The 24,955-nt window shown below is 38.9% G+C and overlaps 1 protein-coding gene across 1 annotated transcript in view; it reads right to left on the reverse strand.

Annotated features, from left to right (window-relative positions):
- CD44 (CD44 molecule (Indian blood group)) overlaps window positions 1-24,955 on the reverse strand; it is a 77,584-nt gene that overhangs the window by 8,282 nt on the left and 44,347 nt on the right. The window contains exons 6-11 of the mRNA XM_009881499.1: window positions 15,547-15,642; window positions 10,008-10,112; window positions 7,816-7,995; window positions 5,873-6,034; window positions 4,434-4,637; window positions 3,360-3,545 (exon numbers count right to left, since the gene is read on the reverse strand). Of these exons, the coding sequence (XP_009879801.1) occupies window positions 3,360-3,545; window positions 4,434-4,637; window positions 5,873-6,034; window positions 7,816-7,995; window positions 10,008-10,112; window positions 15,547-15,642 (933 nt within the window). The remainder of the gene's footprint in view (window positions 1-3,359; window positions 3,546-4,433; window positions 4,638-5,872; window positions 6,035-7,815; window positions 7,996-10,007; window positions 10,113-15,546; window positions 15,643-24,955) is intronic.

The raw sequence follows: 24,955 nt of genomic DNA on the forward strand, positions 1-24,955 counted from the left end.
TATGCACAGAAAGAGTGGTCGGGCATTGGAATAGGCTGCCCAGGGAGGTGGTTGAGTCACCATCCCTGAATGTGTTTAAGAGGCGTTTAGATGTGGTGTTGGGGGATATAGTGTAGAGGAGAACTTTGTAGAGTAGGGTAGATGGTTGGACTCAATGATCCCAAGAGTCTCTTCCAACCTAGACAATTCTATGATTCTATAAAAGAACTTTACTTTTTTATTTACACCTAAAATGACCAATATGGAGAAATTTTGAAACTTTTAATTTTGTTCCTACACAGGATAAAACTAAATTTCAAAAACTCTAATCCTTTCATAAAATGCAATGGTTCTCTGTATGGTTTTAAATTTGAACTTTACTTTTTTATTTACACCTAAAATGACCAATATGGAGAAATTTTGAAACTTTTAATTTTGTTCCTACACAGGATAAAACTAAATTTCAAAAACTCTAATCCTTTCATAAAATGCAATGGTTCTCTGTATGGTTTTAAATTTTATAGAATGTGACTTTAAAAATTCAAAATATTTTTCCTCATAGAAAAAACACTCTCTCTAAACTTACAGATGGATCCCTGTGTTCTTTTTAATAAGTTGTGTAATTTGGTTCTAGGATGGTATATAGATGCATACTTCCAGACTTAAGTATTTGCTGTGCTGGCCATACCACTTGAACTTTTATGCAATTACATTTCTGGCCCACACTTGCTGTATAGGCATCCCAAGTCTAAAATTATCAGCAGACTGTAGATGCAGTGGTTTCATTTGGGACTACTACTTCATTATCACTACAAAAAAGATTTTACAGATCTGCACCTCTCTGAATTGTTCCAGACTCTAATAGAGAAAATGAAGCACTTACTCTAATCAGCTGTAAAGTTTTTTTTTCTTTAACACACATTGTGACTCGTTTCTAGCTGGCATTTCTGATCTCATTTCCTAATAGTATTTCACAAATACAGAACTGAGAAGCACGTTTTTTCCCTCTGTTAAGCTTAGCCAACAAGCAGTTCATCTTCCAGATGTTTTCATTGTTTTTATTAACAAGAAACTTACTGATCGGTGAACTGTTTTGTGCTATCTCACCACAGAGGACAGAGCACTAATTCAGGACTAAGCGTCCTGATCTAGCCTCCAAGAAAGCTGACCAAGCTCACTTGTCTACCCCACATCTCAGCAGATTTTTTTAAGGCGCTTTATATCATGCTTGAGAAATGCCAGAGGTTTTCCACCACCAAGCCCCTTAGAAAGGCATGTAGACATTTCTTAAAATCCATGCACTTAGAGAACTGCTATATGCGCCCTTCCCCTCCCATGAGCACTGAGAAGAAGTAGCAGGATTCAATAACATCCCCTGCTGTTCTGGTTCTGGGGAGGTGTCTGCAAGTGGCAGGGAGGGATCCTCAAAAGCTCTCTACATTTCATTTTGATGACATAATAGACATTTTTTCTTTTGATAGTTATTTTTTGGGTTCCTTCAGTGCACTTATTCATTATTCAATAGGCACTTGGACAACAGGTCAGTTATTAGTTTGATGTCAGACCACAACTTAAACATGGCTGTAGAGAAAAAGCAAGTGAAGGAATAGTATAATATATCAGGCCATTCATTTGTTCAGAGAAAGCCTTTACCTATGCTCTGCCAATACATTCATGAATCTTTTCCATTCCATTACAGCTATATATAGCAATATTACAAATGAATGAACCCTTCAATAAATAAACTTTTTATAATGATGGTAATGTCCTAGTGATTTCCTTGTATTGTATTGTGTCTTTAAAAAGTACCAAGGGAAGATAAATGAAAAAAGGAAGAGTGTTGGGAATATGGCCTTATAAGCTTCTGCCAAGGCACCGACAATGCAAAGATTTGATGCAGATATTCACCTTGAAAATGATCTTCAAACCAGTTCTTGCATGTTTTATGTACTCAAAAAAGAAATGTAGCAAAATTTTTTTCACAGTGTGTAATGTCTGCACATAAGGTTAAGGAGGCAGCTTGGATTAATTAAGTGAAACGGTCAGTAAAAGTTTAGAAATGAGTTTGTTTTAGTAGGAAACTATTATTAAAAATAGATTTATCTTTACAATAAAATTCTATCAAATACATATTTTCCATTTATATTGCTGTGCCTATGTCAAAATATTATAACTCAGGCAATTTTGATAGGGTTGATTTTACTAAGTTTATATAAAATTCTGAAAAGAAGAAAGTAGGCCAAATTCTACTTGACAATGTATGAATTAAATACAGAAGTTGTGGATGCCTCATCCGTGGAGGTGTTCAATGCCAGGCTTTAAGTAATCTGGTCCAGTGGAAGCTGTCCTTGCCTATGGAACAAGGGTTGTGTCCTTGCCCATGGTCATGGACCTAGATGGTCTTTAAAGTCCTTCCCAACCCTATCCATTCTATGATTCTATTAATTACCATTAATTAAGTAATTAATAACTGAATTATCTTTAAAGTGTTTGCTGTATAATGCTATAAAAATATCAGTACATAATCTTGTTTATGTGCAAAGAATGTCCCCAGATTGGCCAAAATCTACCTGGAATGGTTCTACTAACCACAAAGTGCATGAAAATAGTATTTGGATTAGTGTGCATGAGAACTAGCACTTGGGAAAAAACCTTACTGTTGGGATGATTATTTGTATGGAAACTGCATTTGGGTATAAGGAAAAGTCCCTTCATTTCCTGTACTATTAGCATGTGACCACACACACACAAAAAAGAAAGGTTATATATAGTGTAATAAGTAAACACTTTTACTGTTAACTGCACTAACTCTATCAGAAGGATAACCCTTTAAAAAAAAAAAAAGTTGTTCTCAAATGAAATGTCAGTTACAGCCCAGTAACATAGCTATAATTAATCACTGACAAGATACCAACAGCAAATACACATAGAAAAAAAGGTTTCACAGAGAATTATCCTTCTTTTGGTACATATTCAACCACTATAGAGGGAATACAGATGGGGGAAAAAGTGACAGGCAGTTAAGTGCTACATAGCTATCATTTGTGCCCAGCAAAAAAGAAAGACAACATGCTATCACGTATGTATGGGCATGAGGAGAAAGTTTACACTTGTTCACTGTGACAGAATATAAGAAAAGGTTATCTGCAAAACATTTTCAGCCTTTTAGCAAATGTCCTCTGCTTTGCACAGGAAGAGATGCGCTTTAACGGTATCTTATAAACAGGTTTTAAACCATAACAAAAAAAAAAAAAGGAAATCATAATGTGACAATAATTTACAATTATTGGTTAGTACACATGATTTTGGACCATCGCCATTGTCCAAAATAATAACTGACTGATGGATAAATGAAAACGCTCATAATTTGTAGCTCTTACTAGTAGGAAGAGGGGTCTGCAATTGGTTACGATGATCTTCAATGCCTGGAAAAACTCCAGGTATCCAATTGACATGGGAGCCATCTGTGGTGTTTGCTTGTTCACTTCCACTTCCAGACGTAGTGCCAGATGCCAGTGGCTCCTTGGTTGTTTTCTCTTGGTTAACATCATCCACGGACTCTGTGACTGCCATGACGACGGCATGATCAGCTTTAAAAGTGAGTGTTCACAACACCACCACCCACATTATTTCCCCCTTTCCTGTACCACAGTAAGCCAGAGAGCATGCCCATTTTTCTCATTCAAAGCGCAGGAGAGGACACATGAAGGCCTTGCCTTCTTCTTCCACACTGTCACTGGCTTCCGAGAGACCCTTAAGCACATGCTCACCACGTTGGAGGGACACATTGGCTACATATAAAGATCCCAGTGACAGATGGAAAGGGAAGACCTTCAGAAGAAGAGAGTGTGGTAGCAACAACCCGGCCCTGTAACTCAGGAGTGAGCGGCCAAACTGCAGCCAGATCTGTGGCAGCTTTGCCTGGTAATCCACTGGTGAGGTGCAGTAAGGAATAGAGGGCAGAATTTATGGGATGTAATTCTTCTCTGATTGCCCTGCCCTCACCGCTGGGACAGTGCTTCTTGGTAATGGTGCTGCCGCTGAGTCACAGGAGTAAGTTGTCTGATGAAACCACCAGAGCACCTTCACCACACCAATCACGGTGCCAAAGCATATCAAGCCTGATCCCAGTGACACGCAAGAAAGGAAGATGGGGCTGGGGATTCAGAATCACCAAAGTGCATGTCTTGCAGAGCAGTCAGGAGGCCACCCAGAAACATGCTTCAGCAGAGGACAGAAACCACCAAGTGTATCAGCAAGGACCTCCTCATGCCTTGTCCAGAAGGTAATTCTATCAACAGCACAGATCCCACCACAGATTTTTGCACTGCAAGTCCACAACAAGAATGTAGACCTCCCAGGATAAGAAAGACAGGGAAAGGAGTCAATTTCAGAAGAAATAATGTCTCATTTCACACCTGGCATGAGAAATGAGTATGATCTGTTATTCTTACTGGTACCCATCAGAGGTGAGTCAGCACCAGCTTTGTTCATACTAGCTGTGGTCCTGTGGAGAACCTCATCCCCAGGGGCATCTGTGGGATGCGTGATGACTTCAGTGCCCTGTCCTGGTTCATTATCTGAAGGCAGAGGTGGCTGAGTTGGGTCTTCGTGGTGGGCACCGCCAGGAGAGGAAACAGCTGTTACCACAATGATTTAATCAGCTGTTAATTCCATGTGTGTGCTGCTGTGCCCCTCCCATTCCCACTTTTTTCAAGTCTCCTGTTCACTTTAAACCACTGCTAGCCTTTTGTCACCACAAAAGGGGAAGAGAAGGAAACCTTCTGTCTTCCTGTACATCATCACTGCTCTCTAAATATATTTATCAGATATTTTCATTGACTATTCTCATCAACTTTTTTACCTAATTCTAAAGATTCCCAAGGACAGTGGACACAGGGAAAGGACGTAGAGACAGCAGTCAGGAGAAAACCCTGACCTGTGTCTCATGCTGGCCACAGATCCTCAGCTTCAGGGAAACTGTCAAGTGCTGCTACATTGTGTTGTATGTTACAGATATCAATACTGACAGAAAAGAACCCTTTCTACAGGCATTGATTCTCCTTTGTTGCTCAAGACTGTGAACAGCGACAAGTTACAGAAAATCATTATAATTAGATGTTCTGTTCATGGTAGTCATAAGACTACATTTCCCCCCAGAATCAGCTTCAGAGTTTTGGCATTACTGAAGGATTTTACCTGTTAGAATTACTTTGTGGTGTGGTGGTTACTGAACCCACCACCCACACTGCTCTTCTTTATATGCATGGTAGACTTTATGGTTCTTACTCTAATTGGATCATAAAGAAGAAAAGGGAACAGGGATTTCTATTTATTTTCATTGTCATCAGCTTTCCAGCTTCGTAACTTAAGCTTTTTCAGACTAGTTTGCTAATGCTGTATAATGGCAGGAGCAATGACACGGAAAAGATACCATCAGAGAAACACACAGCAAGCATAAAAGAAATTTAAGTAGTTGTCACAAAATCAAAAATAGGTTCTGAGCATTGCCTGTTTAAGAAAGGATTAAAGTTAGCTCTCCTCCTATTTCAAGAATAAGTCATGTGTTTCTCATATCATGTTTTTAGAACGTTATTTTTATGGTATAAATGGTGTGTGTTATACATGACTGCATCATGGTGTTGTGTCAAGACACTTTTGTAATTTCCTCTCTCTCATCATTTTAAAAACCAGAGGGACAAATGTTTCAATAGAATCTATGAAAAGAACACTCTCTCCTCTGATGAATATTCACAAATTAAAAAATTATGATTTATACGATTGTCTTAAAGAAATCAGTAAGTTATTCTTCTCTACAAGTTCATGCAATATCTTTCCAAGCCAGGCCATCTGAGAGTCAGAAGTGATGAAATATACATAATTGCCATAGTACCTGCAGTGGAATACTCTTTTTCATGATTATTCTCTCTGGAAGGAATAATTCTATCCGTTACAGCAGGTTGTGTGGCATAATCCTCTCCCTTGTCCCAACCTGGATAAACCAATGGGTCTTGCACTGAGCCATTCTGTTTGGCCCTATGACTGGAGGCCATAGCTGTTATGATGATGGTGAAGCAATTATGAACTCAGTATATAAAGATCCATTTCTTATATTATTCTCCTCTTCGGTTCTTATCTCTATGACAGGCCTTGCTCACATGTCTACTACATTTAATGGCAAAGAGAAGTAAAGCAGATTTGCTTCTCATTCTGGTTTATGTTTAGAAAGGTGCCTGCTGTCACCAATAGGTCTGACTCCTTCAAACTGAGCATATGCTTTTCAGAATCAAGATATCTCATTGCTTTACAAAAGTTATTTTCCTGAATCATACTGTTGACTTGGTATTGGTTGAATATCAAACCAATACCTACTGATGCAGAATTAAGAACAGCAAAGGCAGAAATAACTGCAAAACTATCACCCATCAGTAACATTTTATTCCCAGATTTTGAGTGTACTGACTATATTCAATTTTTTCCCCCTCAAAATGTCACAGTTTTATTAGTAGTAGCATCTCCAGGAGAATAGACAAGGAAGTCTGACAGAGGGGAAGGCTAGCACACACTGCAGATTTGTGAATGGTGCACACAATAAATAATAATATTCTCCAGCATTCAACTGGAGAATATGTGGTACTGCAGTTATTTAGAAAAATACGATATTTTCCATATCAACCAATCTGCCACTTTTTTAGATAGATATTAGAAAGAGTACCCAAATTGTATAAGTAGCATAACCTTCCCCAACCCAATCAAAGACCCCAAGAAAATTGCCACACTGTGTTAAAAATTTAATTGCAATTAGGCCAAATTATATTGCTATAGTAGCATAGTATAGTATAGTATAGTATAGTATAGTATTTATATATATCGGTAATACATTGTACTGCATCACCAGATTTTTAAAGGATGTTAATGAAACACATAGGTTTGATATCTTAGAGGAATGTGGGCTTAGATACTGCTGAAGCAGTGAGCTAGACAAAACTTTTTCTAATAAGATTACATTTAGTTGAAGGAATAGATTCACTTTTTACAGCATGCCAAATAATGTTTATGATATGCTTTAATGGCCTGTATTTGATAATCTGCAAGAGCAGATGATGACTGTGTTAAATTCACTGTTAGTAGTGCTTAGTACAGCACATCAGTTATTAACTAGTAAATTTAGTACACTCACAGGAACAGAAACTAATACATGTCAATTTTTAGTGACGAGCTTTATAGTATAATTTGATCTTTTACATTTCAATTGCTTTGACCAATGGAAGAGAAAAGCCTCTCTTTTATTCTACACTATGCTTTGTTTTCTTCCTTTCATCAGCAGTATCATCCTGTCATAGTTCATAACTGGGGTGAGTAGATACTGTAGATAAACAATTTTAGATATAATTGCCATATTAACAAAAACTGAAAAACCTCAGGTCCAGTAACGAATTGCAACAGGGAAGTGAACACTTCTCCCAAATATGTGAAAAATACAACAGGCTTTATTTTTTCCATTTAAACATCCACTGTTTCCTACAGATATAACCCTGGTAGGCTTGTTAAAACCTGGTGACCGCATGACACAGAACACAAAAGTTAGGAGACAGTTCTGAAATTAATCTACTATAAGTCTTGACACACAATCCAACCAGGAGAGAAAACAAACCTACAGGAACAGGCCTGAAGAACTGAATAATTAAAACCAAAATAATATACTATCAGAATTGCTCATGTTTATTCACAGAACCTCTGTTATGGCCTCAGAATGCAAAATTGTTAATTAAAAATCCTAAAACTCAATATGTAGTAAACCCTGTTAATTTACTAAAACATGACCTGGAATATTACCTGTATGAGAAGATGCGTTTTCAATATAATTTTCAACTGCAACAGTAAATTCATGTTGTTCAATACTCCCAGTGGTATTTGCAGGATTTTCTTCTTGACTGATCCATCCTGAATGAACACCATGTAATAGTGGATGTTGCGTTGGTCCTTGATGAGTTTCATTTTCAATTGTAACTAGTGCTGATAAGATGATGATTGCATCAATAATGATCAAAATACCCAACACCAGTCATATTATTTTCATCTTAATGGTCTACACATGGCTTTTGTGTTTTGGCCCTTTTTTGCATTGTCACATTTGATGTAAAGTGAAAGATGAAAGAAAACAAAAGTCCTTTGAAGACCCTGTCACACAAAAGCATCACTGGGATTGGAAGAAGATTTAAGTGCACTAGAAAGTATCCCAATGACCAATGGCAGAGAAAAGCTACAGGAGAAACAATGGGAGAACATACAGAAACAACAGCTTGCATCTCTACTTCATATTTACTAATACTAACTTAACTGTTGAGTCTGTGTATTCTGGATTTTTAAAAGTGAAAAGATGATGAACTTTTGAGTTAATATGTCTATTACACAATTCCATGGCTGGCTCCAAGGAAATTATCATTTCTTCTTAGGACAGGATGAATGAAATAAGCAGGTTCATATCTTCAAAGTTGAAAAGCGTACTTGTTTTGAACTCAGTAATAGTTAAAGCTCCTATCGATAAAATATATTCATTGCTCATTCTTTAATTCACTGTTGTCTACATAGCAGAAGATGCAGTCAGAAATCACCTGAAGTACCACCACCATAAGAAATTTTCTAATGAACATCAAAAGGCTTAGAAAAGACACACCAGAAAAAACCCCTAAACCTATAACACTACGATAAGCATTAGAATTCAGTTTGAAATATATCTGCCTTAGGTATTAAATGTTTCCATGAGTGATATATTAAAGGTAAAGCAAAGGTCCTTAATCAGAGCATGTAAAGAATGAGCTGGAACAGTTACATATGCTGTAAGTCACCAGCTAGAGAAACCTATGCTATTTCCCAAAAAGAGCAAAACTGGAGGAATATTTATCTTCACATTCAGACAATGAAATGTTTATAAAGAGGGCACTCATGCAAATGTAATTCATTATTTTTGTAATGAAACCGAATAGATATAGATTATTTTGTAAAAAAAATGTTAAAATTAACTAACTTATGAATACAACTGATCTAACTATACTTCAGAACTGAAAGAAAATTACCACAAAGATGATTTCTGGGCACCTGTTCTGATGCCAATTGTATAAACTTTCACTGTTCAAAGCAATCTCAGAACCAGAAAGACAGGTATCTATCTAGCTATTGGAGGCAGATATTATAAATCCAAAGAACTACCACCGGATGTAGAAAATGGTTGTTTTTACAGAGGGATAAGAAGGTTTTCCTCATCTCAATGAAATGCATTTCTTTACAGTACAATCTAACTTTATGCAATTACAAGTCTGGTCACCAATCCACCTGTATATAGTTGTGCCTCCAGCTATTCTGCTTTGAAACTCTCCTTAACAGAGTAAAGCTGTGCATTATAGCCAAAGCATCCTAAAAACGAAGATCATATCCAGCTATGCTTTTAAAAAAAATTTAACTGGAAACTATTCAGGTACACAGCAAAACTAGCTGGAGAATGCAGTCTGTAGGCCTTTGCGTACAGAGGGTTTTATGCTTGAAGAACATGAGCACGCTTGCTGTATCTCAGTTGGCTACTGGCACTAACATTGGTAGCAAAATGTTCACATTCATCCAAAGGTAGTATGTTATCCTTTGTAACACAGTTTCATGTATTTGAATCACTAGGTCGCATTTTTGTCTTTTATCTTCAGATTCTACAATAGAAATTTTGAAGTGGAAAAAACGGATTTTTTTTCACCAAATGTTACAATCTGCAGAGTTTCATTACACTACTGGCAGTGCAAGTTTAAAAATCCCAGAGACATGAGGAAAAGTGGTAAGTAATGAAGATTAGATGCAAAAGATAGACTTGGAACCACGGACTAATGTTATAGATGCCACCTCTGACAACTCTAGTACAAAGGTATTATACTGAAATGAGGCTAACGGTATGGGAATTACAACCAGCTGCACCATAAGAGTGTTATACTTCACTGAATTATGTCACAAATCTGAATATGAACAGAAATGCTTAATTGCTTTACCCCTGCCAGCAGAGCTAGGATACTGCTCCTCTTCATCTGTATAGGCGGGGTTCCAATGATGTTGTGTGGTGATTTCCAGAAGTGTTTCATGTTGCAAATCCACAGCTGTTAGGACAATGGAGGATTCAATGCTGACTATGCTTTACATCTACCACTGTTACTCTACTGTTAGTGTGTGCCATAAAGGTGACGGAATATGGAAATTCATGCATAGCTTAACTGTACTCTCTATATTCTTCTTATCAAATCTCTTTACATCAAACCAGTCATTCTTTTCTTTGCATTGGACAGATACAAAGTTTCCCAAGAAGAATGGGGAAAACAGACAATAGAAGAATAATGTTAAGCAGAAATAGTGCAAAATGATTGCAGCAGTTATAGACATTTAAACTCAAGTTTGAAGAACAATGCTGGATGTAAAGAGTATGGTAGATGTCTGACTACATATAATGCATGTAATACATGTTAAAATATTCACTGAGCTCAAAAGTTACTGTCAGCAAAAAAATGAAAACACCTTGACAGGCACCGGGAAAGCAATATTAGTCAAGACAGTTATCATACAATTGAAAAGAAAAAATAAGACTTCCACAAAAGTCTATGATCAGAGACTGTATACAGTTTCACCCATGGAGCATGCAGACACCACTAGGCCATAGAAGGTAGCTGGAATGCAATACACCACATGGAATGAGGTACAAGTGCAGAGTCTCAAAGATAAATAAACTAACACCACAATACCTAAAACTTAGGCAAAAGAATAAAGAATCACAAAGCAAGATGATTTGATCATTTTGTATTTCCTTCTAAAAACAAAGACCACTGCTGAAAAAAACCCCAAATGCTCCACTATTTTCAGAAAAAAAACCAATAAAATGCTTATAAATAGTGATTTATAAACAATACTGAGTAAATAAGTGCATAGCCAAAAGACACATTAATATGTGCTCAAATTAAATGAAATTAAATTTTAAAAAAGGAACAGATTATTATCTTTGTACAAACGAGAGCATTAGAGTATAGTCATTAATGGCAGCATTTATACGGAAAAAAACCACCCAGAGCTGGAACTATTCCCTGATCATAAGGCCAAGTAACAGCCTGTGTGCTTCAGTGACACACAGCATTTGGCTTTGATCCTCATATGTGGTGGTTTTCTGGTTTTGAGACAAAATGATTTTAGGTATGGATGGCTTTTTTAGCTAAAAAATAGCTATCAAATTATCACTGTGGGACTATGCATATCAGCAAAATAAGGCTAGATATTAAAATATCTGAGTTATGGTATTGGATCATGCCTAAATATCAGAGGTAACAAAACAAATGAGATAATGTTAGAATAGTGCATGGGAAGAGTGTGGAAGATAGCAAGTATAAGAATATTTTGCTGACACTTCCCAATTAAAAGGGCATTTAGGGTTTGGCCTCCCCAAATTGTGCCTGCCTTCTTTCACAGCCAGAAAGACTACAATTGTATAGATGTAGATTACAAATTATATGAACCGGAATTATCTCAACACTGTTTTCCCAAAAAAATAAAAATTAGAAAACAAGATTATTTTTTTCTTGAAAAATCATGAGTGAATGCATGCATTCAAATAGGCACGAAACTGGGAAGTTAATTTTAAATAGTGATAGAAGAGATATTTATTCTATTGATATGGACCTCGTATGACTTTTCCAATCATAAAAGAGGCATTTCTGAAGAAATAATTGATGAGAAGAGCATCCAATTTTTACACAATATATGTGTGGTAAAGGAGAAGGAACATCAGGTAGGGTGGGAAAAAGAAGAAGAAAGCCATCCAACGAGAAAGGAAGTTCCTTACTAGTACTTGGAGCATACTCATCCTTGGCCGCACTCCTGTCCCAGCCTGGAAACACTGTTGGGTAAATCGTCTCCTCCGAAGAGTCTTCATCATCTGAACCACTTGAGGTCACATCTGCTGTGATGATGTTAAATCTGCCATGAAGCCCTAACCCACAAGGTCTTCTGCTGACAGCAATTATGCTTTCCTGTCTCCCCTACATGTGGCCTTACAATCACAGGGGACAGTGTACAGCACCGTGCTTCCCACGGTCCATATCTCCTCCTGGTTCTTCCACCCACAAGGGATTCATCACTCTGCCATGGCCCTGCTGAAACTGCCACAGCATGGCTCCTGGCTATGTTTCAGTGCCCTATGCACTCTTGCAGCACTAACCATACTCTGTCCTCTTCTAGCAGAGTGAGCGTAGTGTACTGGCTTGCAAACATTTTCTTCCTTTCTCCCACAAGTCCTTCTCATTGGAATAGTCTACTTCTAAATTGCTTCCAAACAGGAAAAAAGAAAAACCCCAGTATATCCTTTATAAAATGACTCACATACTCATCCCTTTCAGACAAGGAGAACACTTCCACAGCACATGAACAATCTGGACAACCACTCTATCGCTACCACAGTCAGTAAGAGATAGCCCAGTACTTTGCTTTTCCCACTTCAAACACATGGTAATAAAAAGAGGTGACATACACCACACATTCAACCCCCCTGACTTAATTTTCTGAAGCTTGCTGCCCCGGTGCTCCAGTTATTCCCTACTCAAGGCACCCTCTTAGCATGACATTCTTTACCCTTGGTTGCTTGCGTGCGATCTTGCATCTTCTCTCCAGGATTTGACCACCACCAGCGGTTTGAGACCAGATTCCACTGAGCTTGGGTGGTAGCTTTCTCCTTGTCATGATGAGGCCCTGGAGCTGTTAGGACATGGCTCATTCAACCAAGATCTTGTTATTACTTCTTGAGAAGCATTTTTCTCCAGCAAAGTCAAGTCCACCAGCACCCTGAGCATGCTCATGCCACTGAGATGGATGTGAGTGCAAGGTGAATGTATCATTACATTCCTCAAACAGCAAAAATATCCAATGTTTTTAGGGTAAGTAAAGTTTGGATCATTCTACTGAAGTATAAGATTGTGTTACCAGCTCTGAAAGTCCAGTAAAGTAAATTAATTTTGCATAGCATTTTTACGTGTCAGATCAAAATATGTACTGCATGTGAAATATGCCCCAATATTTTGACAAAAATCATTCAGAGCTAATAGAAGCAGGCATACCATAGAAATTGAAATCCCTCAAGCAAGCGAGTCGATAGTTTGTCTCTGCTAAGAAAGTTATGCATCAAGCAGAGATTGCAAGAAGAGCTGTGCTTCAAGTCATACACATATTCACACAAAGAAATCAAAATCTACTTCAAAATATTTCTCTGGAAATATTTTTATTCTGCCAATTCCTTGCAAGCAATATTTTTATCAGCATTTAGACCATCTTACTTCTATGTCTTGAAGATGATGTTATTATGTACTGTTTTTTTATTCAGAAAAAAATAATTAATTCAGAAAAGTACCTTGAAGACTTACATCAAACACAATAGTTCAGATCAATTTTTGTGCAATGTACAAACGCACTGGAGAATGCAAGACCTAGGAATCAAAATTCTAATGATCAAACAAGATAAACTGATTTTCTTCAGTCTGCAGTAGTTAGGTTTTGCTTATCTATAAACTGCAGGGTGTACGAAGTGTATGGAATTAAACTCAGAACTGCACTTTTTCAAGTTGTAGCTATTTTGGCAGCAAAACTTAACAGATTTTGCCTTTCTGAAACACTGTCCTTGAATGCATAAATATTGTCTCTTCTCACAGTCACTAACTGATCCTTAGACTTAGTACTACTTGTACTTAACTTCTGAAAGGAGTGCTACTCATTCATTTGCAATGCAGTAAAATTAAATGAAATGAGTCTGTTTGGCTTTAAAATTTTGTTCCTGAGTAATAGCTAAAGCTATCAATAAAGCCCAGGTGCAATACTTTCATAATCTTTTTTCCAAGAGTATCAATCTATCAACCCTAAAATAATAAGCGGTAATCACTTCTGTGATATGCACATATAAATACTGATGTATTTTATTACATAGTTCTATAGTTATTTTGATCTTTTAAAATCTTAAATACCTCTAGCTTTCCCTCTGTGATATGGTTATGCCCATGAGATCTGTTAGCAACCGGAAGGGAATATGTATTTAGGATCAACACATTTGATAATCACGTAGTAAAAGGAAAACCAAAAGCATTTCTGCCTAGAAACAATGAGCAAGTTTTTTCAATGGGTACAGAAACATGTGTACAAGGAAGCACTAACTCACACACATATATGAAAGCAAATAAATATGAAGGAAAAATCACCACCAGAGTCAACCAGACAAACTCCCCACTGTTACCAGGTGGGATTCTGCTACCAAAAAAAAAACTTTCACTTGAAACAAGCACCAGAAAATTCTCAATTCTCTACCTGCTGTAAAGGTTTAGGGGAAAATCAACCTGATATTTCTTTTTTCTATCTATGTATTTATAAGGTGTTACTAACCTTCACATCCTCTGAGACAAGATTCCTGGTTGACTGATTTCCGTCTTTTAGCATAATTTTTGCTTACTGTGTAAGACATACAACTGTTCTTACTCTTATCTTGTGATTTCTAAATACAGTAATGCGGGCACTGCCCCTTGAAATCACAAAGACCTTTTGACCATCTATCAGCAACAAACAATTAAGCGAATTCCTCACTATCACAGGCTTCCATGGTGGAAAAAAAGAAGACTGAGCAGGAAGAAGATTTCATTTCTTTTAGTTCAGTCTTTTCTACAACACACCTCTGTAGATCTCATCTGTATAATTAAAATGTTCTCCCTTTAGGTTCAGTTTATTTTCTGGGGCAAAGACCTTTATTGATCTAAACTTAAGAACTAGAGTGAATATATGTACAGTTCCACTTTAAAACGTATACGATGACTTTAAAAGTTTTTTATTTGCTGTAGCTGCTGTGCACTACATATTTGATAAAACATCACAAGCAGTTTTTCCCAATTAGTACAGCTATTTAAGGACAAAGCAGAGAAAATGGCTACTGTTCTTTTGAGCCCTCAAAGCCCGTGGAACCATCAGAGGCCCCAGTTTTTTCTCATGTATATTGCCAACCACAAGGACGAAATTAGTTTTTGCAGTGCAGAAGTGGCTTCGCAGTTGGAACTGCCACTTAAAGCACTGCTTTGGTGACTGAGGCCATGGTTTTGATGTGGATTACCCATATTCACAACCATAAATATATTAGCATCACAGACACTTTCATCACAAATTGACAAAAATGTGCTTTTCCACATCAGAAATAAATTGACTTCAAGTGATAACTGGTTGCACTAATTTGTGGTGCCTCATAAAGTAAATAGATGTGATAAAAAAACAGTGAGAAATACAAACCAGCAATCTTTCTGAACTCATGTGTAAGCATTGAAGTAAATGTACAGTAAATGTTTTTGCTCCCCTTGTGCCAGAGAGTGAAGTTTATTTCTGACTTAACCACTCTGGAAAGTACTGTCTTTCAATGTCTTTCCAAAATTGGAGATGATGTATACTTCATCACTTACCAGAATGTCCTGCTGTAAGAATAAAGCAGTTTTAATGCAATCTATATTTGATGTAGTTACTATAATACATAAATCTTACTAGTACTCGCAGGATACTGTCCACCATCTTTTGCAGGGGAATCGTCAGCTGCTGTCACCAAAGGGATGTCAGGTGATACAGAAGAAACTTCATAATCTGTATGGTGATGGATGAATTAATACTATTTCATTAGCTGAATCACAACTCATTACTCACAACTACTGCAATTATTCTATACTGCAAGCTTCATTCCTTCTTTTGTTGGTCCAAGAGAGAAGAAAGACACAGACTAGGTTCTTTAAATAGTTCAATGTCAAATAACCTTACTTTACTAACATTGTAAGGCAATCACCAAAACAGACTCTTTCAAGCGGAGTATGTATTACAGTGATAATGAACGTTCTGGCAATGGTCTGTTAATGTGATCCAAGTTCTAATTGTACCTGTATACCATCTGGACAGAGATTCTAGAGTAATGAGTGAAGTTATTTGCATTGCCCTTTTTATTGAGATATATGCTGAGACTTAGTCCAAATATCTAAACTCTGCATGTAAGCAGGGTTGATAAGAGCTGTCATAGCAAGTAATTGAAATACATGGCATAGACCTTGGGGAATGGCTCCTAGTTCCTTAGGACCAGAATGTGAGGATTTACCTTTCGTGATGCTAACTACACGGAAAAACAAGCATAACATGTCATGGTATACCACCAGTGAAAAGCCATTTTATAATTCTAATGCTGCTGCTCAGTTTTGTTTGGTTTTTTTTTTTTGAATGTCAGTATTTGTTGAGGGTAATGATGCAAACTGCTGTCATCCTTCACTGGAAAGTTATTGTTGATTTGATAAAAAGCCTGTAGTCAGAGGTCACACAGTAAACTTTACTGTACTTAGAGGATTAGTTATATTTGAATCCCTTAGGTTCAATGGGAGCTAGTCTTTCAGACCTCTGATAATTTCAACCACACAAGCAACATGAAAGGTGAAATAAAATACATGCCACTTTCACAAGAAAGCCAGATACACTTGCAAGGCACTCTAATTCACTGACTGGTGGTGAATGGAGCTAAATCCAGTTGGCAGCGGGTCACAAGTGGTGTTCCCCAGGGCTCGGTGCTGGGGCTAGTTCTCTTTAATATCTTTATCAATGACCTGGACAAGGGGATCAAGTGCACCCTCAGTAAGTTTGCAGGCGACACTAAGTTAGGCAGGCGTGTTGATCTGCGTGAGGGTAGGATGGATCTACACAGAGATGTGGACAGGTTGGATCGATGGGATGAGGTCAATGGTATGAGCTTCAACAAGGCCAAGAGCTGGGTCTTGCACTTGGGTCACAACAACCCCATGCAGCGCTACAGGCTTGGGGAGGAATGGCTGGAAAACTGCCTTGCCGAGAAGGACCTCGAGGTATTGGTTGACAGCCAGCTGAATATTAGTCAGCAGTGTGCCCAGGTGGCCAAGAAGGCCAGTGGCATCCTGGCCTGCATCAGGAATAGTGTAGCCAGCAGAACTAGGGAAGTGATCATTCCCCTGTACTTGGCACTGGTAAGGCCCTGTAAGAGTCGATCAGAAGATCAGCACTGTCTCAACATTTTCATCAGCGACTAGGCCCCCAAAACCTGGACTAACATCTCGACATGAGTTTGCAGTGGCTTGCTGAGCTGGCTGTCATAAGACTTAGAGAAAGGACTGAGGTGTGACCATTGTACAGAGATACGAACCATGTTGATACCTTGGTATGAAAGTACGGACAATATCATGACCTGGTACAAGCCTATTATACTGGAGCAGCTAAGCGAAGAACTGCTGTCAAAGAAGATGGACTGCACTAGCTGTGCCAGCATCGATGAAGTAATCTTGAACCTCAGTTGAACTTTCCTCATTATAATGTCATTATAATACAAAAACACACCTCCTGGTAAGAAGCTACCTGCCTCCGAAGCTGACCACGCCTCAGACACTCCTTTCTGGGCATGTGTGGAAGCCTTACGCCAGACAGGCGGAGATTGGCACCTTTCCACGGGACAGAGGTGGAGTGTAGGTGGGTCCAAGGAGGAGCAAGGTGTGCTACCTAACATAAAAGATGGTTCCTCAATAACCAATCTCTCCGGAGATCTTCCCCACCGAAAGACCACGACGGTCGAAGAAGAAGCAGCAGTCTGGATTTGGGACCATTGGGACGCCTGTGGACCCATGGTGGTAGCTATAATCCTCTTTCCCCCCTTTTTTACTTCATCTTTCCTATTATTCTTTCTTTCCATCGCAAGCCACTTTATGGGCAAAACCAATAAAGTGATCATGTTGAAAGCATAACTCCCTGGGATCTAATGCCATTTCTTTTTGGGCTTCGAGATCACAGCTGAAACGAACCATCACACGTCCACCAAGGAGTGGACTGTGACAGGCCCCACCTTGAGTACTGTGATCAGTTTTGGGCCCCTCACTACAAGAAAGACATTGAGGTTCTGGAGCATGTCCAGAGAAGGGCAACAAAGCTGGTGAGGGGTCTACAGAACAAATCCTATGAGGAGTGGCTGAGGGAACTGGGGTTGTTTAGCCTGCATGAAAGGAGGCTGAGGGGAGACCTTATTGCTCTCTACAGCTACCTGAAAGGAGGTTGTAGAGAGGTGGGGGTCGACCTCTTCTCACTAGTAACAAGCAATAGAACAAGTGGACATGGCCTCAGGTTATGCCAGGTTAGGTTTAGGATGGATATTAGGAAAAAGTTCTTCACAGAAAGGGTTGTTAAGCATTGAAACAGGCTACCCAGGGAAGTGGTGGAGTTGCCATCCTGGAGGTATCTAAAAGACAGGTAGATGCGGTGCTTAGGGATGTGGTTTAGTGGTGGTTTTGGCAGTGTTAGGTTGATAGTTGGACTTGATGATCCTAAAGTTCCCTTCCAACCTAGACAATTCTATGATTCTATGATTCTAATTTTCCACCCTGCAGAATGCCTTAGGAAAAAGTATGGAATTTGTATTTGGTAGGGCTTCATGAAAACAGAATTTGGGTTTACCACCTAAAGGAAGAAGATAGTAATAACATTTTAGATTGACATTTTTGTCTCTCTGTGTATTCTGTAATATACTGCAGTAAGAAGATATCCTAAAGAAAACCCCTGTATTTGTACAAAGAGAAATCACTTGTATTGTAAACTCCTCCTTGTTCTTATTACTTAACGTCAACTCATCCTTTTAGAGACCAGATAAGAATATGCTGTCATTATCTCCATATACCCATACCCTCAGTCTCACTAACCTCTCTGTGTTCACTGTTAGATATGTTTTTGAGACTTTAATGAAATAAATAGTTTAATAAGAACAAAAGCAAATTTTTACAACTATCTATTCTCAACATTCTGGGAACATATGGAAACTATGCTGAGGTGTGGCTGCTTTGTACCCCTGTGCAATCAAAAAAAAATCCTTAGAAATTCAGAACCCTTCTGTTTTCTTTCAAAGACATTCTCCTTTTACTTCTGCATGATACAAATGAGATGATGCTTCTCATTCCCTCATGATATCCTTTAACTGTCCATGTAATTCTTCACTAAGTTATTTTAAAGAGGATACAGTGGCAACTTATTGTCCTTACCAGAATCTTTCTTAGGAATTTCTTTTTCACCCCCTCCAGAAGAATGATCTGGCAGCTGTGAGACTGGAGTAGCACTTCCATAATATGAAGGGCTGGATCTCCTGATGGAAGTATCCATGGGAGTTGTGTCATGCGTTGATCCACTACCTACATTTTCATCATCTGCACCTGAGGTTGAGAACTCTCCGCTATGACGTGTGCCATCTGCATTATAACGTGAGCCATCTGCATTGTCAATGACTGTTGGAAAGAGGAAATTAAGAAGCTAATAATATCAAAGAGCTACATAGCTGTATTTCAGTAATGCTAAACAGTTTAAGTAACAAAATTTAAAGAGAAACAGCTGTGGATCAATATCAGTTCATCCATTTTTGCCATCCTAACTAATATGTCTAAATCATACATCACTAAACTATGACTAATGTATATATGCCAATGTATATATTAGTCAAACATATAGGGCATACTCTGCATCAAATATTTTGATATTTTGATCAGAGTTTGATTTTGAACTCTTGGCCTCTGTTAAGTCAATCAGAATTTTAGAATTGGTACAAATAATTTGAGAGATTTCTTCCACCTCCACCTGCTTTTCTAACCAGCAGCTCAAATGTGATGTAAAAAGATTGCTGTCTTTAGTAAAGTCCTATATGTCAAAGAAACATTAGCAGCTTTGAGGTGCTAAAAATGTCAAATATCTTTATAAAAAGTGTTTGGTAGCACCTTGAGACAAACCAAGCTCCATAGGTTTTAGGGGAAGGCAAGTGACCAGTTGCTTTAATTGCTGTTGAACGTCTCTTGACTTCTTTTTCTTATGTTTGGCTTGTTTTCTAATATTAGCAATTGTTTATGGAAAAAAAAAAGATAACCAGATCCTAAAAATGAAACAAGTGGCAGGTCTTTCCAATCAATACAGTACCTATTTCACCCTGATTATTGAGGAAAGAAGTATCTAGTCGTTCAATTGGCTCACATGCTTTGTCCCGTGTTTCTGTAAAAGAAGGACAGCAGAGAATATTAATTTGAGGATTTGAGAAAAAAAGTCATGGGTATACCCATATTAATTGTACATAATCACAGAATGTCAGCTTGAGATGTGAAATATAGAAAACAAATTTCCAAATCAAACATTATTCACTGATCTACCGACATTCCCTTTTTGCTCCTTCCCAGATGAGGCACTTCAAGATTTTTCTGTCAGCTAACGATGAAATTCTCCATTTCCATAACCATTTCAGAAAATGGTTGCAATCAGTGTCAGTTAAAATAGCCTTATAATTCAGTTTCAGTGCAGACAACCCCACTGTCTTGGTGGCTGTGGCAGCTGTAATCCTTTTTACCCAAAGAGACCCTGACACCTCCATGGAGGGTTCTGCACAGACAGAGGGTGCCCTGGTTTGGTGAGCACTGCTTGCTCCAGCGGTGCTATGTTTGGGGCGAGTGTGTGAGCCACCTGCTCATAGTGCTGAAAGGGAATGAGACTTGGGAGGAGTTATAAAGCTCTGGTGCAGATGGACATCACTGTAGCAAGGAGAAGAGTCATTCGTGAGTGACAGAAGATGGCAGCTCACCTGATACTATGCCAATGCAAAGATGATTTTTAATTATACAACCACCAAGAACAAAATCAAAAAAATGTCAATGTCATTCAAATCATCAGTGAATTTTGCCTACAGTTTTCTGTAAGGTCTGTTTCCACTGTGAATGTAATATACTGAAATTGTAGACATTTGAAGTTAGTCCAGATTTTATCTTCAAATATTGTGTTCAGCATCTGTCACAAGATTATCTAAATTTTCCTAATAATTTAGCAAAATATTTCCAACTATTAAAAAACTCAAAACCTTAGAAGAAAGCAGTCTGCTTCTGACCCACATTGCTACCTAACTGCCTAATGCCTGAACGGAGATTTGCCGCAAAGGAAATACTGGATGAACCTGCAAACAGGCAAGCAGCAGCCACATCCATGGGCCTGGGATGGCCACCCTGGGGCTTGGAGCTGCTGCAGGTGGCAGCCACTCCTAGAATCCCTTAACACAAATAACCGTTGTTGACTATAGAAGCTCTCGTGTGCATGAACAGAAGAGCCAAGCACGATCGCCTACAACAGTTATGTCTTTTAGACTCATTGCTGCAGTGGTTCACTGCACTAAGCCATTATAATGAACTATTCTGAATCTACTAATATAGTTCCAAGGGCAGAAAACGGTTTAGTTCAAAACACACTAATGACAAAACGGGTGAAAATCATTGCTGGTATTATAGATACAGTTCTAGAGGCTGACAAAATGTATTTCTTCTCAGCTGAAAAACAGATCTAAAATACATCATAAAAACATATACATACCTGTTGCATTGTAACAGTACGCATCATACCGACCAGTTGTGTTTGCTGAAAGTTTGTAAATGCCAGTGTGATTTGCGGCACAAAGATGATAGGGATTGATTCGTGGGATAACAATATTCCCCACTACAAAACCATACCTGTGAAGAACAGAGGAAAATATACCATATTACATATTGTAGCAGGTGACATAAGTGTTCTAGATGTCTCAAACATGAAGTAGCTACAAAGCCATTCTTTTCATCTTACATTGTTTTTAAAAAGTTGACGCATTTATGCATACTTTTTGTATGTAAAAGGTGTTCCTTTCTCACATGTAGCTACATCACTCTCCAGCCACTCAACACCAGTTTGAATGTAATTTGTAGAGCTAAACACATTTTAATTAAGTGAACATTTTATTAGCTAGGACTATGAGTTCCAGAGCAAGGCAGTGAAAGTGAGGGACTGGGAGGCATGTACACTTTTTATTCAGTTTGAGGTTGTATCGCTAGACAGTAAAGCCTGACTTCTTTTTTCTTCAGGGTGTCACATTTTCTTTACTTTGAGCATAACATACTGCTCAGTGACATTTCACATTAAAATGTTGGGGGCTCGTTTTATAGTGCCTGAGAAAATTTAGTTTATGATTGTAAGAAATGTCACTTTCTGCAAAAGCTGACAGTTTGGTAAAATATTCAGATACAACAATCATTCATCCCCAAATTCTTACTGTATATTTCAGTTTAGCAATGTGGCTATTGTGTACAGAGCTCACACATTTCAGTGAAGACTATGGTTAACAGAGCTACATAATGCACAATGTGTTATTACTATTTTGCAATCCTGTAACACCTGATTAATTCCAATGTACTTAGCTGTGGGGTGTGATTGAATGGTAATGAGAACTGGGGTTTGGTTTGGGTAAAATTTATCAGGGAGCAGTAAGTTTCATAGCTTTGCAATTTTTTATCTGTGAGCCCCACTCCAGTTACATGTCTAATGTGCAGATACTTGTAATTCTGAAACTTTCTTGTATGTGGAATTATAAGCTACTTTACTCACACTTCCAACTGAGGCTATGATGTTGACACTTAATCATCCATTAATCACCTACTTGTCTTACGGTCTGTTGATTCATCTTATTCACTCACCATTCCACATGTATTTTGATGATTATATGCAGTATATTTTTTCTCTTCTACTCAAAGTTGATAAGAGCCTAGCCTTACAGACAAGGACTACCAGCACAGGATCAACAAACAAAAGTAAGAGGGTGGGAGGGCTGACCAGAAGGAGGGAAGGAAGGAGTCCTATCTACATGCCTTACATGTCCAAATCTGTCCTCTGCTAAATTCTGAATTAGGGAGAATTGGATCATTAATGAAAAACTACAGCTCCCCACTGCAAAAAAAAACACTTTTCTCTCTACTCCTTTCAATTATCGCTATATTTTAATTTCAGAAATGACTTTCCACATTGCAGAACATTGATAATTGCTAGCACTAGAAATCTCCACCCCTAGGTATTTAGTTAGGTTCCTTCGTCTCTACATGTTGTGTAGTGCTGGACAATTCAAAATGCTAAGTATGTTCATATGCTAATGTTAGAGAAAGAACATGCCTACTACGTTATGCCGGAGTTTTCCCTCAGAGTAAAGAATTGTCTATAGTCTTTATGTGGTACTATTTTAAATGACATTCCCACCTCTCATGGAAGAATCTTCTAAGAATTATCTGCCCGTTGTTCCCTGGCACTATTGTCCACCTCTTTCACCACCATGCAGGGCATAACACTTGTGAAAATGTACATGCTGTATACTGACATCAATGGCAGTGCATGACATTTATATGTATAAGAATGTTTTCAAGGCACTACATGTATCCTTCTATGATTACAAATTCCTTTGTATGGATACTATTAACTTGAAAGGAGCTTTATTCAATTCTCATAGGCTTGCAAGCCAGAGGGAAAGAACATTTATGCATTAGGCATTAAAAAAGTAAAACACCACTGACTAAACTGAAATGAAATTCAGGTACAGTAGGAGTTACAGTGTTGGTGGATAAGAGAAGAGCAACTGACATGACTACATGGACTTGTGTAAAGCATTTGACATGCTTGTCTCTAAATTAGAGAGACATGTAGTTGATGGATGAAACACTTGATGGATAATGACTTGGCTGGGTGACTGCACTCAGAGTTGTAGTCAACAGATCACACAGAATCACACAGAATGGTCAGGGTTAGAAGGGACCTCTGGAGATCATCTAGTCCAAACCCCCTGCCACAGCAGGGGCACTTACAACAGGTTGCACAGGATGGTGTCCAGGTGGGTTTTGAATGCCTCCAGAGTGGGAGACTCCACACCCTCTCTGGGCAGCCTGTTCCAATGCTCCACTACCCTCAAAGTAAAGAAGTTCCTTCTCATGTTAAGATGGAACTTCCTATGTTCAAGTTTATGCCCATTACCCCTCGTCCTATCACTGGTCAGCACTGAAAAAAGACTGGTCCCACCCCCCTGGCACCCTCCCTTTAAGTATTTGATGTCCAAGTGGCGACCAGTGACAAGCAGTGTTCCTCAGGGATCAGTACTGGGACTGGTGTTGTTTAACATCTTCGTGTAGAGAACCAGTATCAGATGAGGTTTTGTCTCGACATTGCCGCCGCACCACCATCTCCCAAAATCGAGCATCGTCCTCCAAGAAGGCCATCCCCTTCACAGTTGTGCAGGGACAAGGGGCACGAAAAGAGCAGGAGAAGGCTTCTAGGGGAACAGCGTGTCCGGCACGAACCACACGTACACATTTGTGATCTGCGCATGAGCAAGGCCCTATATAAGGAGCACGCCCCCTTTGACGGGGCTCGCTCTTTTTCCTCGTCTTCCCCACCTCCTCGCTGCCTCGCGCCTTCCTGGATCCCAGCTTTAACAGAGCGTGTCACAATTGACGACTTCAGCAAAGAATCAGCAAAGAACTATCAGACTCAGAGTGGTAACACCAAACTCCCACTCTCTCTCTCTTTTTCTTCTTCCTTTCCTTATCCCTCTTCCCTTCCCCTTTTGCCTTCCCTCTGCCTCCCTTTTTATCTTCTCTCCCTGGTTTGTTCGGAAAATAAAGTAAAAGGTTGTACGACATCTGGTCGATTTCAGCATCTTAATCTCGTCCTTGGGACTATAACGAAACCTTCCCGATATTGGATTGGGACACTTTGTCAGTGACATGGACAGTGGGATTGAGTGTACCCTCAGTAAGTTTGCCAACACCAAGCTGTGTAGAGCGGTTGACATGCTGGAGGTAAGGTATGTCATCCAGAGGGACCTGGACAGGCTTGAGAGATGGGCCTTGGCAAACCTCATGAAGTTCAATAAGGCCAAGTGCAAGGTCCTCGGTGTAGGCTGGGGCAATCCCAAGCACAATTACAGGCTGGGCAGAGAACAGATTGAGAGCAGCCCTGAGGAGAGGGACTCAGGGGTGTTGGTGGATGAGAAGCTCAACATGAGCCAGCAATCTGCACTCACAGACCCGAAGGCCAGCCGCATCTTTGGCTGCCA

This window comes from Charadrius vociferus, unplaced genomic scaffold, assembly GCF_000708025.1.
Source record: "Charadrius vociferus isolate BGI_N301 unplaced genomic scaffold, ASM70802v2 scaffold873, whole genome shotgun sequence".
Classification (NCBI taxonomy): domain Eukaryota; kingdom Metazoa; phylum Chordata; class Aves; order Charadriiformes; family Charadriidae; genus Charadrius; species Charadrius vociferus.